Genomic DNA, 16,233 nt, shown 5'->3' with positions numbered 1-16,233 from the left:
AGAGCCATAGCCCCGTCCCCCAGGGCATGAAGGAGGCATGGAGGAGATCCAGGCCCCAGACATCCAGAGGCCCCAGAGTGCGAGAGCCCAAGGAGGACCACCGGAGGGGCATCCGTGCCACCTTCATGGGAAGGGCTGAGGATCCCCAGACAAGGCGTCACCCAGTAGCCACCGAGCAGAAGCTAGAGGGGGCTGCACTGGCGTGCCCGCCGGCTCTGCCGGCAGCCAGCTGTGCCAGAGTGAACCAAGCCGCAGGCCCAGAGGCCAGAGGCCTGAGGGCCCCCCGCACCACTAGTTTTCTTGATCATGTCTATGGTCCAGCTTCATCAGATGCAGCGTGATACAGAGTATAAATCACACTATTCACGGATTTTGCTCCCAGTTCTTTCTCCTAGATTTCTCCCCTTTTGTGAATGAAAATAAAAAACACTTACAGTAAAAACTGCATTGTGCATTCAAACTCTGTCTCTTCTTCCGGACGGATGTGACCATGTTATCTTCTAATACAGTGGCTTGCAAAAGTATTCGCCCCCCTTGAACTTTCCCACATTTTGTCACATTACAGCCACAAACATGAATCAATTTTATTGGAATTCCACGTGAAAGACCAACACAAAGTGGTGCACACGTGAGAAGTGGAACGAAAATCATACATGATTCCAAACATTTTTTACAAATAAATAACTGAAAAGCGGGGTGTGCGTAATTATTTGCCCTAAAGGACTATTTAGCACCTCCTGGATGTCAGCTCACGAGGTTTGTGTGTTTTATTTTCTGTAATCAAGGATTTTTGATTGATTAACACTACTTACAAGAGCGCATTTTGATGTGTTTTGTTTTATTGTTTTGTCCGTGAGCAGTTCTCACGGGTTGCCAAGACCAGAATAAACCCTGTTCTATAACTACATCGTGCGTACGTCAATCCTTGAGGGTGCTACACTGTCCATAGGACAACTATTAGTCGTGCACTGCACAAAGTTGGCCTTTATGGAAGAGTGGCAAGAAGAAAGCCATTGGTAACAGAAAACCATAAGAAGTCCCGTTTGCAGTTTGCCACAAGCCAGGTGGGGGACACAGCAAACATGTGGAAGAAGGTGCTCTGGTCAGATGAGACCAAAATGGAACTTTTTGGCCAAAATGCAAAACGCCATGTGTGGCGGAAAACTAACACTGCACATCACTCTGAACACACCATCCCCACTGTCAAATATGGTGGTGGCAGCATCATGCTCTGGGGCTGCTTCTCTTCAGCAGGGACAGGAAGCTGGTCAGAGTTGATGGGAAGATGGATGGAGCCAAATACAGGGCAATCTTGGAAGAAAACCTCTTGGAGTCTGCAAAAGACTTGAGACTGGGGCGGGGTTCACCTTCCAGCAGGACAACGACCCTAAACATAAAGCCAGGGCAACAATGGAATGGTTTAAAACAAAACATATCCATGTGTTAGAATGGCCCAGTCAAAGTCCAGATCTAAATCCAATCCAGAATCTGTGGCAAGATCTGAAAACTGCTGTTCACAAACACTGCCCATCTAATCTGACTGAGCTGGAGCTGTTTTGCAAAGAAGAATGGGAAAAGATTTCAGTCTGTAGATGTGCAAAGCTGGTAGAGAGATACCCTAAAACAGCGGTCCCCAACCCCCGGGCCTCAGACCGGTACCGGTCCGTGAGTCGTTTGGTACCGGGCTGCGAGAGTTGAGGCTCAGGTGTGAAATGTATAGTTTTCAGGGTTTTTATCAGTTTTCAGCGTTATTTTGTTATCGTTTTTATCGTTTACTCGGTTTTCCTGGGTCTTTTCACGTGTGTTATGAATACATTTTCTTTTTTTCGGTACCGGTACTAGTTTTATTTTGTTGTATTTGTTGTACACCTTAAAGGCCAGTCCATGAAAATATTGTCGGGCATAAACCGGTCCGTGACGCAAAAAAGGTTGGAGACCGCTGCCCTAAAAGACTGGCAGCTGTAATTGCAGCAAAAGGTGGTTCTACAAAGTATTGACTCAGGGGGCTGAATAATTACGCAACTTCACGGTTTGTTGAAGACTGGCCAGTCAGTTGGCTTATCTGAACAGTCACCAGGAGGAACAATGCCACCATTTCTGTGATCTAACATCAAAGAGACCTGCTTTGGTGATAATTTATTTGAATTTCAGGAGTGAAACCACACCTCGATACACACCCTTCCAGCTCTATATATTCTCCCCCACTTCATTCACATCTTATTAGCAAATGGAGATCTACCCTTTTGCCCTTTGATTCCTTCCTCAAACCGCAACCGGCATTTCACAAAATTCAAAGTGTTTTTCAAGTGATGTCAACTCATTATAATGTTTGACAAAAATGCATAATTTTTTTCTTAAGTCAGGAATGCAGTTCCTCTTGGTGCCACTTGAGGCTGGCTGTGTCAGTCCTCAGAGAGACCCATGAACAGCTTAAGGCACTAAAAAGCATTTTCACAGCTTCTGGCATCACTGGATAGTTTCCACTCTGATAACAACTGCATGAACTTTTGAAACCCCATTCTCAGGGATACTCAAGTTAGAGGTATGGCTGCTTTGATTTGTCTGGACGCAGGTAGTTTGATCCGATTGATAACTACAAGGCCTAAAGTCCACTATTTTGAGTCAGTCAGACTTCTATTGTTGTGTCACTAGAATTATGGCTTTGAGCATTTTTAATGGACAGTCTGTCTAGAATTGTCGCTCTAAATAGTCAATATCTGTACTCGTGTTTTGTACCCACACAGCTCACTAACAAACGTTAGCTGGTATTTCAGCACGCTATCCTTTCATGTAAATGTGTTCACCGCTGGCTAAAAACAACAAAAGGTCGACTAACATTACTATATCTGTGAGTCCCACTGTGGGGCGGCTCCAAGTGGGCCATAAAAGTACTGCAGTAATGAGAGAAATTCCTTTTTAAGTTACTCCCAAATATCTTAAGTTACATATTTATATACATTATGTCCAAATTTGTATACATTTTATTTATATAAAATGTATATAATTGAATTTAAACTGGTAACAGGAGGTGGTTAGTTAGTTACTATTACTCATTACTCTGACCTAAATTTACTGAAGCTTGAGCACAGTCAGGTCACTGATGGAATCGAAAGCTCCAGAGGGGAAATCACGCCAGTCTAAAGGTAGATGTTACCATGGCAATAACGTCTTGTTGTGAAGATGAAAGAGTCATGCAGTAGAGGAGCGGTTTATTGGCAACACCTGTTAACTGTGATTGTATCCAGTGTGCTGCAGCCATGATACCAAACAGATATAGTTCTTCAGTTAAGCTTCACAATTCATTCCTCTTGGGGGAAAAAGGAAACATAATTAGACAGACACTGCAAAATTAAAACAATTCTTTAATTACGTGACTATAACAAGTAATTAAAGAATTACGTATCCACTTAACACACTGTTTACGGCAACAGCTACACCCTTTTTGCGCATGTTCTTCCTTTTTCAGCTATTTATTAATAAGTGACCTTTATGTATATATATGCCTGTATATATTGTGCTATTCTTAGTTAGCGTATTGTCTGTCTTTGTTAATGGTTGTTTATAATGGAGCACTGTAACGAAAAAGAATTTCCCCTAGGGATCACTAAAGTATTCTGATAAATCTTCTTTGGTATTTGTATCCTTTTACACAGAGAAATCAGTTATTCAATGTGTTTTGGGGACATGCTGGCAAAGGCATTGAAATGTATTTTGTGTGCATACAAAACACTACATATATACACAGTGTTTGGGAGTAACGGAATACATGTACCGCCGTTACGTATTTAAAATACAAAATATGAGTAACTGTATTCCGTTACAGTTACCGTTTAAAAAGGTGGTATTTAGAATACAGTAACTTTGTTGAAATAAATGGATTACACTGCGGTACTTTCCTGTTTCATATTGTCGCGGGTCAGGACTGTTTGGGTTTTGTTTGACAGCTAGTGATGGGTCGTTCGCGAACGAAATGGCTCTTAGAGCCGGCTCTTTGACGTGAACGACGAGAGCCGGCTCCTTATCGCGAGCCGTGACGGCTCATGGGTTTTTGTTTTTTTTTCTTTCTCTCACCCTCTCTCTCTCTCTCGCACTTTTTTTCCGCTTCACTCTGCACGCGAGCCTTGTGCTTTACGCTGGGCAGAGGGGGGAGGGGCGGTAGTTACACTCAGTAGCACAGGAACAGAGCCAGAGGGAGAGAGAGAGAAAGAGAGCCAGGGACAACAACTTCACATTAGAAAGGTATAGTAATCATCCACAACTATTTTCGGTTGCAGATGATAAAGGATTCAGAAAGTGCGGATTCATGCAGGCCCATATGACAGAGAATGTGCATGTTCTTTTTGTTTTCATATTATAATTTATATTTAATTGTGTTTTGCAGTGTTTTGTGTTGTTTTCACTTTAAATTTGTAAAAGGAAACAGCTGAAAATTTAAATAGTTAAAAGTTGAAATGTGAATAGTGTCATGGTCTCCGTGCCTGCCCGGTCGGCCCCACAAGGCTACAATTGCTGTTGCTGTTTTCTCCCTCTCTGCCTGGGCGGAGCTCACTGTGGGCTCCCGCCCTTGGCCCACACACACACCTGACAACACTCACCCATCATCACCGGGAGCACTATTTGAGGCTGGAACACAGATCCTCTCGTCGCTGGATGATTGTACCCCTAACGTTAGTGTTCTCACAGCTCTTGTGCTTCATATCCGTGACTTGTGATTAGTTGGTGACCTGCTTTCTCGTCTGCTTCAGATCTCCCCCCCCCCCCCGGACCTGCAACCTCCCTGCTGCGGGAAAGTGTGTGAGTGTGAGCGAAGAAGACGTGAGCGAGTTACCCTGTGATTTCCCCCGGAGTTTTGGATCCCTTCACTGTATATATATTGCACTGCACTGTAAATAAACCACACCTTGGAGATACCTTACCGCTCTGCGTTGAATCCCTGTACCAGATCGTGACAAATAGTTGATTTTTGTATTATATGATTTATTTATTACATTTTATGTGGCGTGAATAAATAAAAATATATTTACAGTGGTCCCTAGAGACAAAGCACATACAAACTTCAAATCACGTACGAACTCTGAAGCATGTACAAACTCCAAAACACGTAAAAACACGTACAAACTCCGAAGCATGTAAAAACTCAGAAGCACATAAAAACTCAAAACACTTACAAAAGACAACAGAAGTGCTCCAGGATGCTGGGCGCAGTGTTGAGCTTTTGTTATCTTGTGGCTACACAATCCAGCAAGTACCAATGACCGGATTTGGTGTGTGATAGTAACAGGTAGATGAACTTTTTTTTAAATTATTTAAATATATTTGAGTGCCTGTGTATAAATACACAAACAATACACACATGCTTTCAATTGTGTAATTTAAGTGATCTAGTAGCTCTGCTTTGGAAGTTCAGTTCATGCTAGAAATGTGTTTTGGAGTTTGTACGTGTTTTGTCTCTAGGGGCCACCGCATATATTTATATATAAACATATATAAATAAAACCACTTTTTTACGTTAGTAATTCCTTTTGTGCATAATTTTATATTATTGTGAATAATAAATTAATTAAAGCAACAAAACAACCTGAAGAGCCGGTTCGGAGCCGAAAGAGCCGGCTCTTTTTAGTGAGTCGAGCCGAAAGAGCCGGATCTCTAAAAAGAGCCGGAAATCCCATCACTATTGACAGCTACGTTCTGTTGTTCCAGGCGGCAGCGTTACGGTTGCCATGGTTACAGGGCGACGCTCTCTCTCTCTGCGACTGTGTGTTTCCTGGGTGAGAGAGAGCGCCTTTTCGTTGTTGTTGTTGTGCTAAGCTAACAAGCAGAATGCTACAAGCATAGCTCTAAAGAATGTAGCATCATGGGCATTGTAGTCCGTGCTGCAGGGAGAATGGACTGCCATACACGTTATGTGTCTGTGAGAGCGAGGAGGGAGAAAAAGGGGAGTGGAAAAGTACGAGGTGTCATCGAGCAATAACGGGAGCTGGAAGCATGTAAATATAATAACGACTTCAGCCAAGAAGAGTGCCTGACGAGCCCAGTTGTAAGTAAGCTATTAAGACTCGACTGTACACTGTGTTCGTGTTTTCCTCCGAAAACAATAAGTTCCGTTGAAGCAGCCTTTCAACGCCTCTCTCTGTTTCTCGCAAGAAAAGTTGACCCACACAACAAAGTAAAGCTATTTTTCAGCTACGAGCCGACAGGGACCCCGCCGTAGTAGTCAGAGCTCCCTTTACTACAGTTCGGAGCCGTGGACCTTCAGTAATAGTAATAAATCACACAGCAATAGTACATTCATGTAGTTGTAAAAAGCATGATAATATATTAAGTAATCCAAAGTATTCAGAATACGTTACTGTCATTGAGTAACGTAACGGAATACGTTACAGAATACATTTTGGGGCATGCATTCTGTAATGGAATACATTTTAAAAGTAACCTTCCCAACACTGTATATACAATAACCCCAAGGTTCATGCACGAACCCTCAACTAAAAAACAAACAAAACTGTCACTGGAGTTCTGTTTTGGTCAAGTAACTTCGACCTTTTATTGACAAAACGAGTACAGTTAAACAATATTTCTATAAATCATTACTGGAAGACGTCCCACTTTTCATACCACAGTCATAGTTTTATTCTGAAAATACAGACTGTAAAGAATGTTACTTTAGTATTAAAACATCAGTATCTTCCTTCCACCAAAACAGACCAAGTGCCCAATCTGGAACCAGTTCCACCCTACAATAAAAGTTTTTTGTTCTGTTATATTCTGTTCTCAAACTGAAATGTGGCCTGGATCTCACTGTCCTGCACCAACACTGGACAAAGGTCAGCAGAAAAAAGTTATATAGTGTGTAAAGATGCACAGTGCTTTCTTTTTGCCTACAAGAGCAGGCCTAGTCCCAGTGAAGAGAGCGTGCTTTTGTGTTTCCTTGTCTTAACCCTGCCTAAGATGTACATGAAGGAAAGAGGTGGACTGCTCCAACAGTTGCAAGCAAGGATACACAGGTTTATCAGTGATGTTTAAAAGGAGTGTGACTAACTGTATGCAAACAATATCTTTAAAGTTGCTACATACTGCTACAGTGTGAATGGTATTACAGCAAAATATAAAATGAAATGAGAGGACTGGACGCTTCATAAAATGTGCATTAAATTATTTGCAGGTTCTGTATGTTACAAATTGACTGTAAAAATATCATCAAACTGATTATCATTATCAAACAGTGGCCTCATTTTACACACATTTTCATTAAAGGCCTTAATAAAGCTGTCCTTTGTTTACTACATATTCCGCCCTTTTCATCTTATTGAATTCATCTCTGTGGCCGGACACTGTAAGACGGGGCACAGACTGCACACAGCTGTTCCTCTGTTGAATCAACAGTGTAAGTAACCCTCCCACAAAAGAAGGTGCATTTGTATTACTTAGATAAACTTTGTGCTTTTTGTCCAACTGTCAACTTTGCATCATTTCAGCAGTGGAGTGAGGACGGTGTTGGTAATGACTCCAGCAGCGAGGATGAGGATCATGATGAGTATCGCCAGGCCGCGCCGTAACACCAGCTGTGACACTGACAGAACATCTCCCACTGTAGTGGTGTTGGTGGTTTGACTCTCTTCTGGTATTTGCATCTCCATCAATACGTGGTCCACCTCGGCGCTCTCACCACTGGATGCAATAGTACTGATTGGGGTCTGGATGAGATTAGAGTCTAGGGTTTGGAAAGAGAAGTATGAATAAGACACTGTAATAATGGGATGTTTCAGCCAGTTTGCCCACTCACCTCTATTTTCCATCTTGATCGTGTCTTTTTCTTCTTTGACGCGGACTCCCGCTCGCACTTCAGCCTGATCAGACACAACAGTCAATGACATGCTTTGATGAGTGAAAGTGTGATAAACTGTCAATAGATGCAGGTGTGCACCTCTTCAGCAGCCTTCTTCCAATTGAGTTTGCACAAAAATGTGATGAAAAAGATCGACTGCACGAACACGCAAACCGTAAGGCCTGCCCAAAATCCTACAGCAGAAAAAACAGAAGAAGAAGAGTTTTAATGGGTTGCCTGCTTGTCAGGCCGGAGGTACATTTAATTTCTGACTGCTGCACACATTTGTTCCCAATACAGCATAACCTGAAAGACTTAACATGCGGTGATTGTCGCTTTCGCATAGCGTCAGCAGTATATGCATCATTTTAATGAAAGACAATTTAAGGTAAGATTAGATAAAGAATACTGTCTAAAATGTTTCATTTAAAAGGTTAAAGATTTAATTTTTCCTATTAGTACTTTTTTTTCTTTACATCTAATGTATTTATTTTTCTATGTAATTGTAATTCTGAGCATTTTGTATTTCATGATTTTGTGTAAAACTGTAAATAATCACCGAAAGATGACAACAACAGCAAATAATATTTTCTCTTATCTTGAATATGTCACATTAATTTACTGTGAAGGAAAATAAAAGAACTTGGAATGACTTCACTGCTCTGCCACCCTCACCTACAACTCCCATTTTGGCTGCAAACATCAGGGACACGCCAGTGGGTAAGCCAATAAAGTAGTACCCGATCAGGTTACACAGAGCACCAACCGACTGCTTTCCTACACCTCTGACAACTCCTCCAGTCACGCCCTGTAAACACAAACACAGATTTCTCTGAATCACATTTTATATTTTTCAGTATTAGCCTAAAATGTTGATCACTGCTGTAAAATCATTTCTTACCGCAATTGCATCACCAAGATGCAAGAAACCAAACACCAACATGATGTCAGAAACCCTCTGCAAAATATCACTAAAAAAATATGTGCAGTTAAAATACAGTCAAACACCATGAAGCATACACAAACTTGAAAAACGACCTTCAATGCAATGAGCTCCATGTAACATGAAATTATTTGATTATTGTGTTCGTTTTTATCTAATCAACAATGTAAACCAGTCTTGTTTCAGTTAATGAAATGGACACTGGGACAAAGGGATGAATAACAAGCGTAACTGTTTTTTTTTTATTTGGCACCCGTATGTGTCTGTGAGTCAGCATGAAAGTTAAAGCCTTACTTAACATTCAACAGTTCAAGCAGCCACATAAAACAACCTGATGTGACCTATACAAGAATACCAAAATAAGTAACGGAGAAACTCGTCCTAGAGTAGAGGTTAAAGGTCAGAAATTATACTTACAGCTCTGAAGTAAAAATGTATCCAATTACATTTTTACAGGCACAGAAAATAGCGCTGACAAAGCACGCTATTATGACTGCAACGAGAAAAAGAAACCAGAATAAAATGCATTACACTCTTTTAAAATCATTCAATTTTAATATTGAAGGAAAAAGCGATGACAAGAACACAGAAAGCACTTTAAATACAGCAGCCAGGTTTATTAGATTACATTTTTATTGATTTACTCTGATGGGTCAAGAGGACACAGGCAGCCAGTGGATTTAAACCCATGACCGTTTTGCTGTGAAGTACCTTCCTGCATGGTTTATAGCTCGGTACAGCTTCCTTCCACAGTCCAAAGACATCCATGCTAGGTTAGCTAATGATGGGATAAGCTCCCATCAACAATATGGTATTGGATAAGCTGTTAAGGAGGTGGCAGGACGGATGGATTTATATTTTATTACATTTATGCTTCATATGCTTATTTAACAATATTTTATTCAAAATTTTCTATTCATGAGGCTCAATATGAAATGAAACTAGAGCTGCTACTGCTCAGTTATCAGTATTTTTAGTGCTTTCCATTTATGTAACACAGACAATAATACGTCGGTTCTTACATGCACAGATGATGGGGACTTTGCTTGACAGCTTGGCCTGCTCGATGTTTCCTGCACCAAGTGCATTCCCAACCCGTACGCTGGCAGCACTAGCAAACCCTAGTGGAATCTATGGAAAAAGTCCATGTGTAATTCCAAAATGTAACGCCAAGTCAACATGCAAGCAAAACTGAGTGGAGTTACCATGTATGCTAGAATGGCCAGCTCGTAGGTTATTGACTGAGCTCCCAACTCGGCCTCACTGATCACACCGGCCAGGAATCCTCCCACTTCAAACATCCACCACTCCAGACAGAGCATGAGCATGCTGGGGACAGCCAGCTGGACAAAGGGTCCCCACTCCTGGAGACAGTCAAGGGACCAACCTGTGGGTCAGAGTGACTCTATATGTCATCTTTCAAACTATTGGTTTAAATTATAATTTTATGATAGGCCTAGGATCAACAATTACCAATGAAGGATTTACATATATTTGACCTTACCATGAAATGTTATTTAAATCCCACACGTTTTAACTATTACAGAGATGTCTTAAAGTTTATTGAAACCCTCCTGTTAAAGAATAGTAACTGTCACGAATGACACAGCAAAATAAAAACATTTCAGCAAGTTCAAGATTCCCTGTAGAAGTAAAATGACTGACCTGCCCATGTAGCCTTATGCAGACCTCTCAAGTACATGTAAATGAATAAGACTGCTGCCAGCAAATACTGGGAGATGGCATTGGCTGCTGCTGATCCACTTAAAGACAAAAACACCGTAAAAAATAAACATTTAATGCCACATATTTAAAGTGACAATCAAATGAAACGCTATCAACAGAGCTACCCAAACTAAAATTAGAAGGTAATGTAAGTTTTATTTGACTTTTTAGTCATTTAATCTATCGTGCAATCTGTGTTAAATTCACTGAATCATTAAATAAAGAATTTAAAACACATTAGTTTTCTTTGACTGAATTTAGAGTTACATTCAACCAATGATGTCACAGGAATGATGGAGGAAAACTTACGCAACACCCAAATCCAGCTGATGGATGAGGACGTAGTTGAATATTGCGTTGAAGACATTTCCAATTGCTCCAGTTATAACTTGAGGACATATAATTCCCTGTACACCAAAGCACAAAATACACATAACATTCATGTTAATGTTTTAAATGCACAGCCAACTATTAAGGTAATGTTGGGCCATATGCACGTTCAAGCACCTGATTTTGAAGATACCTCCCCTGCAGCTGGTACATGAAAGCAGCCTGAAGAAAGCAAACATTAAATGATAAGAGACTCATTGACAGAAGCGAAGAACAAATTTGAGCACATGATCGGATCTTAGGTTAATCAGCACGCTAACACTTTTTACTGAAGATAATAAACAGCCAAAGCTGAGAAACATGTCAAATGACAATAAGTTACAGTTACTACAGATTCATTGCATTTATATGCCTCCACTGAATGTCATTAACCCTTGTCTACTCTGTCCCAGAGTTTGTGGGATTGCTTTCTGATTTTCTGCAATATAAGTGCCTTAATGTGACTGTTGTGAATTGGAGCTGCTAAAAAAATGAACTGAGCTAAGAATTTGGACAGTTAGCTAAGGTCCTTTGAATCTAGGCAAGGCTTGTATGTTGTCCCTGTGCCTGTGGGTCCTCTTTGGGAATTCCAGCTTCCTCCCACAGTCCAGAGACATGCATATTAGGTTAACTGGTGATTTTTAAATTGGCTGGAGATATAAATGTGTTCGTGAATGGTTCGTGTCTCTTCATTAGCCCTGCTATACACTGTGCAGGTTGTACCCTGCCTCTAGACCTGTGACAGCTGGGATAGGTTCCAGTGCCCCTGCAACCCTGATTTGAACAAGTGGAAGAAAATTTACGGATGGCTTGAACTGAATCCTCTGGGAATAATGAGTGTTTGATGTTAATACATTGTAATAACAACCTAAAACGTTAAGCTGCTTCTGGAGAAAAAGTCGTCATCAACCAAGATCAGCAGGCGTCAAACATGAAAGACCGCACAAACCTAACCATGTGTAAATCTATTAAACTGTTAAGAACTTTGCATCTGGAACAGAGATCTAACAGATCTTTTAGCTGTGCTGAAATTGGTTATTTAACACCTTTCAAAACTCTGTCAAATCAAACTCACCGGCAGAGCAGGCATGAAGATCTTCACATAGAGCTGGGAAAGGCTTCATGTGGAAATGAAAAGACAAAGTAAGCCTGCAACACTGTTGATGGTGACTGCACATAAATTATGGGCACATTGTATTTTTCTTGTTCTTTTACTTCATTCTGCACATTACTGTTTCCTACTTTGGTAAACAACAGTGACTTCATTGTGTTATGCTGTAAAATAAACCCTGTGTGACCAATGATGATGCTTCATTTTTGAACTTATCAGATCCAACTAATCCCAAATAGTTTAGACAAACTGAAAATGCATCTCAGGTCTCGTGATGTCAATTACGTTTTTTGCAACTTTACCCAAAAGTCGAGACATGTCACTGGCATGTTAACATAGCATGTAGTCTGAGACGCTGCTGGGCTGTAAACCAGTACACAAATCTAACCAGTTATTCCTCACAGGTTAGTAATGATGAACCCTAAACTCACTTGCATAGAAAGCTGAGTGACTTTAACAGCTGACATGCAAATTGCTGTTTTCCTGAGTTTAATTTTAAAGCCCTGCAAGTACAAAGTTAAATATTTCCATAATCTGTGTGAAGAGGTCATAATTTGTTCTCCTGAATGAAAAATTCATGCCTTTGCATTACTGAATTCACATATTTGTGTTATGTTTAGAAAAAAGTCAGTGAACAGTAAACAGTAAGAACCAGCACACTGACAGTTCAGATTAAAAACTGAACAACGGTGGTGAAGAAAGTGGAGGATTTAGCAGTTAAACAGACATTTCTAGTCTATGATACTTCAACAAATGAACAAAACTGGTTTAAAAATATTTTTACACAGCTGGTACCACAGTTCTTTTTCTTTTTGGCTTTAGCTAAAATCTTTGTTCAGGAAAACGTCTGAATTTTCCAGTGATCAGTTAACTGTTCACTGCCACTGCAGGTATAATGTGCTTTTAGATTACTGCATTGTTTTGCACAAACTAACAGTGCTTGGCATTTTGCATAATTTGTGTTTCTTTAAGAGTGAGACAGCAGTGTCACAACATCCACGCGTCTGTTATTGCTGGTTAATAACAGCTCACCTGGCGACCTCTGGACTCTGTTTGACAGCAAGTAGGAGAGGCTCAGTGTTGATGAGGATGGCCCAACAAGGGAAACAGGCCAGCAGCAGAATCAGAACTCCCCTCTGGAGAATCACACCCACACGCTTCAAGTTACCGCTCCCATACGTCTGCGTGAAACAGGTAGACAGACGCTCGGGTGAGAAAAGTTGGAAAACACAGAATCCCACCAAAGAACAAGGGTATGACTGATCATAGAAAAATAGCTCCACACAAAAGCTCAGTGTTGAGATGTTTAAAAGGGCATTCCAGGAGAACCTGGGAACCCAGCTGTGCTGCTTGTGTTTGTCTTGGTTACACAAATAAAGTGAAAGCTCTGGTGAGGACCCTACCTGAGATATGAGGGTATCACAAGTTAATGACAAACCGGTGCCAATGGAAATACCAGTGACGTTAACTACCTGCAAACGAAACACAACATGCATAAAGTGGGGTAAAAAATGATGCATATTTACAGTTCAACAACAAAGGCACTGAAATGTCTGCTCACCGCAATTGATAATGCTACAGCTGCAAGTTCAGTTTTCCCCAGGTGACCACAGAACACCGTGCTGACAAAACCGATCATGAAAATCATGAACTGGGAAATGACCTGAAGTACAGAAGAGGAGATCCTGACTCTGTGTTGTATTTAGAAATACATTTAAAGGAAAAATAAATAAGTAATGAATATGGTTAAAACATTTAGTAACTTAAGGATGTTAAACATTTAAGAAATATTGAAGCAAATGTATGTTGTTGAGCTTTAAGCAAAATCTGGACTAATTTGACATATAATCCAAATAAGCCATAAAAACACAATTAATGCATCTAAAATTAAATAAACATGATGCCAAACTGATAGGTTTGTAGCTTGAACCTATTCGCTGGAACGTTGAAGACAATATAATTACACAGCAAAGCAAGACACAAGGCACCAAAGTTCTCTGGTTTACTCATGCATGAGGGAGACCTGCCTAGAGCCAAGTGTCGTCCCACCACTTGACCTCCATCAGACTCTCAGCCAGGCTCCCCATAGCACTCCTTTTATTGTGGTTACATGAATATGCATAGGGTCATTAACATATAGCATCTTACATAGGTATACATGTGAACAAAGAATACTGTGTGTGTGTGTGTGTGTGTGTGTGTGTGTGTGTGTGTGTGTGTGTGTGTGTGTGTGTGTGGTACTGCTGATCAAAGGGTCATATACATGAAAGCACAAAGGCAAACATCCTTGACACGGGAAGAGGGTAGCCCCCCCTCACCCTAGATGGTTCACCCTAGATAACACGGTGAGGAACTCCTGCAGCTCATCTAAACAAAAAGCACTTAGACTAGAACAGACGTAGCTACGTTAATCCTACCATAAAACAATAAGAGAAGGTACGACCTCTCTCGTGCTCCCAGGATGTGGGTGTGCATTCTAGTGTGGAATACACACCAAGCCTCTGCAGCCTGTTAAAGATCACACAACCTATCACTACACAATTAATTATACACCTCTAAGCATACATGGTTAAATATTTCTAAGCATAAATGACAACCAACAATACAAAACCTAACACAAACCTGTCTAAGCAACTAAACAGATATAAACAGCTCGGTCCTACAGTCCCGGGTTTGTTTAGTTTAAACAAACGGGACGAGATATAACACAGTCTTAATAACGAGTCCCAAGTTTACTGACACATGGCACAACGTCTGTAGTAAATCAGCTCTTCCTGTCAGTAACATCACACAGAGAGCGACAAACAGGGATGCCAAATAATGTCCGAATAAAAACACCACTACAGTTAAATATAGCTATTCAGTTGTGTCCACACAGTCTTACCACTGGTCCCGCTAGTTTGAAAAGTTGCACAAGCTCATTGCGGTAAACTGTCGGAATGAATCCAGGGACACATTTCTGGCAACAGCCGCGGGAGCTCTGTGCCACTTCACCTTCCTTTAAATCCCCCCTCGCTGCCTCTGTGCATTTTCCTGCTGTTTTTACCGAAGCGTCCATAATTGAACAGATCCAAGTGTTCTCTGCAAACAGCCGGACTGCTTTCTGTCACTGCTTCGCTCTCAGCAGCTACTGTATCTAGTAGAGGCTGATGTTTTGATAACGGGATCACGATGAGGAGGGGCCAGACACGCGCTGTAAGTTGAGGAGTGTCCTCGTGCATGTGTATACTGCTGCTGGGAAGTTTGGGAGTGTTTACACTTGTAAATAGCGCGTGCCACAGCACGGCGACAGACCCGCTAAGTGTGTGTTTAACACTCTCTGTCTAATCTATGGGGAAGGAAGAGAAACCAAACAAACAATTTTTATTTTAGTTCAGTAATTGGAAAAAAGATAAAAAATCTAGGTGGACAATAATTTCATAACAGTAGAAGTATGGGTGCAAAAAAAACAGAACAGTCTTCCTCACACTGACTTGCATAAAGTTCGGTCCTCAAACTAATATACATTAACATACTTTCATCAGAAAAAATGTTGAAAATTAATAGTTTTTGCAGGTCAGACTGTCTGCAGAGTCTGTTTGCGATGCTGGATTGTTTTGCATCTGGGCAACTTTGGTTCAGGTGGTTGAGCAGGTTGTCTTGCAGGATCCTTGGGTACTGACCCCCGAGTTTGTGTGTGTGTGTGTGTGTGTGTGTGTGTGTGTGTGTGTGTGTGTGTGTGTGTGTGTGTGTGTGTGTGTGTGTGTGTGTGTGTGTGTGTGAGAAATTGTAAGAAAGTCCTTAGGTATAGATAAAAGCAATATATGAACGTGTGTGTTTGGGTCAGCTGAGTAGGAAGGTGCTACACATAGCAGCATGGCTGCTTTGTTTGACAGGCGCACAGACACAGATAGCTGTAGGTGGCCTGGTTTCTCCCTCTGACCTATCCTCACTCCTGTGTTTGTGTTGTTGGTGCCTTTTAAACAATTTTATCAGAATGGCGTGATAAATAATAATAATACAGTGTGTTGTTCGCCTGCCCAAGAGGCTGTGCATTATTTGTATATTACTTAGCACTTAGGAGGTATCTGTGGCTATAAGATGGTAATATCACAACATTCCTCTTTTATATACAATCTATGTTTTTAACTCTTGAAAATGACTCTGAACAAGGTTATGCAAGTGGTGCAGGACTTCCATAAATATTAACATAGAGAGAAAAGACTGGAAATATTGATAAATGATAACTAAATAATGGGTAAATAAACAAAAAAAACTAAC

General features: G+C 40.9%; 1 protein-coding gene and 1 long non-coding RNA gene across 3 annotated transcripts; one reads left to right on the top strand and one right to left on the bottom strand.

Moving 5' to 3' along the window:
- Positions 1 to 6,514: 6,514 nt before the first annotated feature.
- Positions 6,515 to 15,046, bottom strand: LOC146708456 (multidrug and toxin extrusion protein 1-like). Of its 2 annotated transcripts, XM_085460343.1 has the most exons (16): positions 14,858 to 15,046; positions 13,535 to 13,636; positions 13,377 to 13,445; positions 13,006 to 13,154; positions 11,938 to 11,980; positions 11,001 to 11,045; positions 10,803 to 10,900; positions 10,434 to 10,531; positions 9,974 to 10,155; positions 9,791 to 9,899; positions 9,186 to 9,261; positions 8,727 to 8,796; positions 8,501 to 8,633; positions 7,925 to 8,019; positions 7,784 to 7,847; positions 6,515 to 7,711 (listed from the first exon to the last, which is right to left on the bottom strand). In XM_085460343.1, exons 1-16 carry the CDS (start codon positions 15,029 to 15,031, stop codon positions 7,467 to 7,469), a joined length of 1,752 nt encoding a protein of 583 aa, XP_085316469.1. In that variant the 5' UTR covers positions 15,032 to 15,046; the 3' UTR covers positions 6,515 to 7,466. The 2 variants fall into 2 exon arrangements, with proteins under 2 accessions (XP_085316469.1, XP_085316468.1); XM_085460342.1 differs by having other exon boundaries at positions 6,515 to 7,847.
- LOC146708457 (uncharacterized) lies at positions 7,320 to 8,477 on the top strand. Its single transcript, XR_014920956.1, has 2 exons — positions 7,320 to 7,384; positions 7,479 to 8,477. It is a non-coding gene; the product is annotated as an uncharacterized LOC146708457 (long non-coding RNA).
- Positions 15,047 to 16,233: the final 1,187 nt, after the last annotated feature.

Source organism: Copadichromis virginalis, linkage group LG6 (genome assembly GCF_057382275.1).
Source record: "Copadichromis virginalis isolate Kocher_CV1m ecotype Utaka linkage group LG6, C_Virginalis_male_GT1.1, whole genome shotgun sequence".
Lineage (NCBI taxonomy): Eukaryota > Metazoa > Chordata > Actinopteri > Cichliformes > Cichlidae > Copadichromis > Copadichromis virginalis.
This window is presented reverse-complemented; position numbering and strand designations above follow the sequence as displayed.

What these genes read in the sequence shown, in the direction of transcription:
- LOC146708456 (XM_085460342.1), bottom strand. Translation starts at nt 15,031, where the DNA reads ATGGACGCTTCGGTAAAAACAGCAGGAAAATGCACAGAGGCAGCGAGG. An exon ending in GTGATACCCTCATATCTCAG is followed by an intron (nt 13,155 to 13,376) that starts GTAGGGTCCTCA and finishes TGTTTCACGCAG; the next exon opens with ACGTATGGGAGCGGTAACTT. An exon ending in CAGAGTCCAGAGGTCGCCAG is followed by an intron (nt 11,981 to 13,005) that starts GTGAGCTGTTAT and finishes TTCCACATGAAG; the next exon opens with CCTTTCCCAGCTCTATGTGA.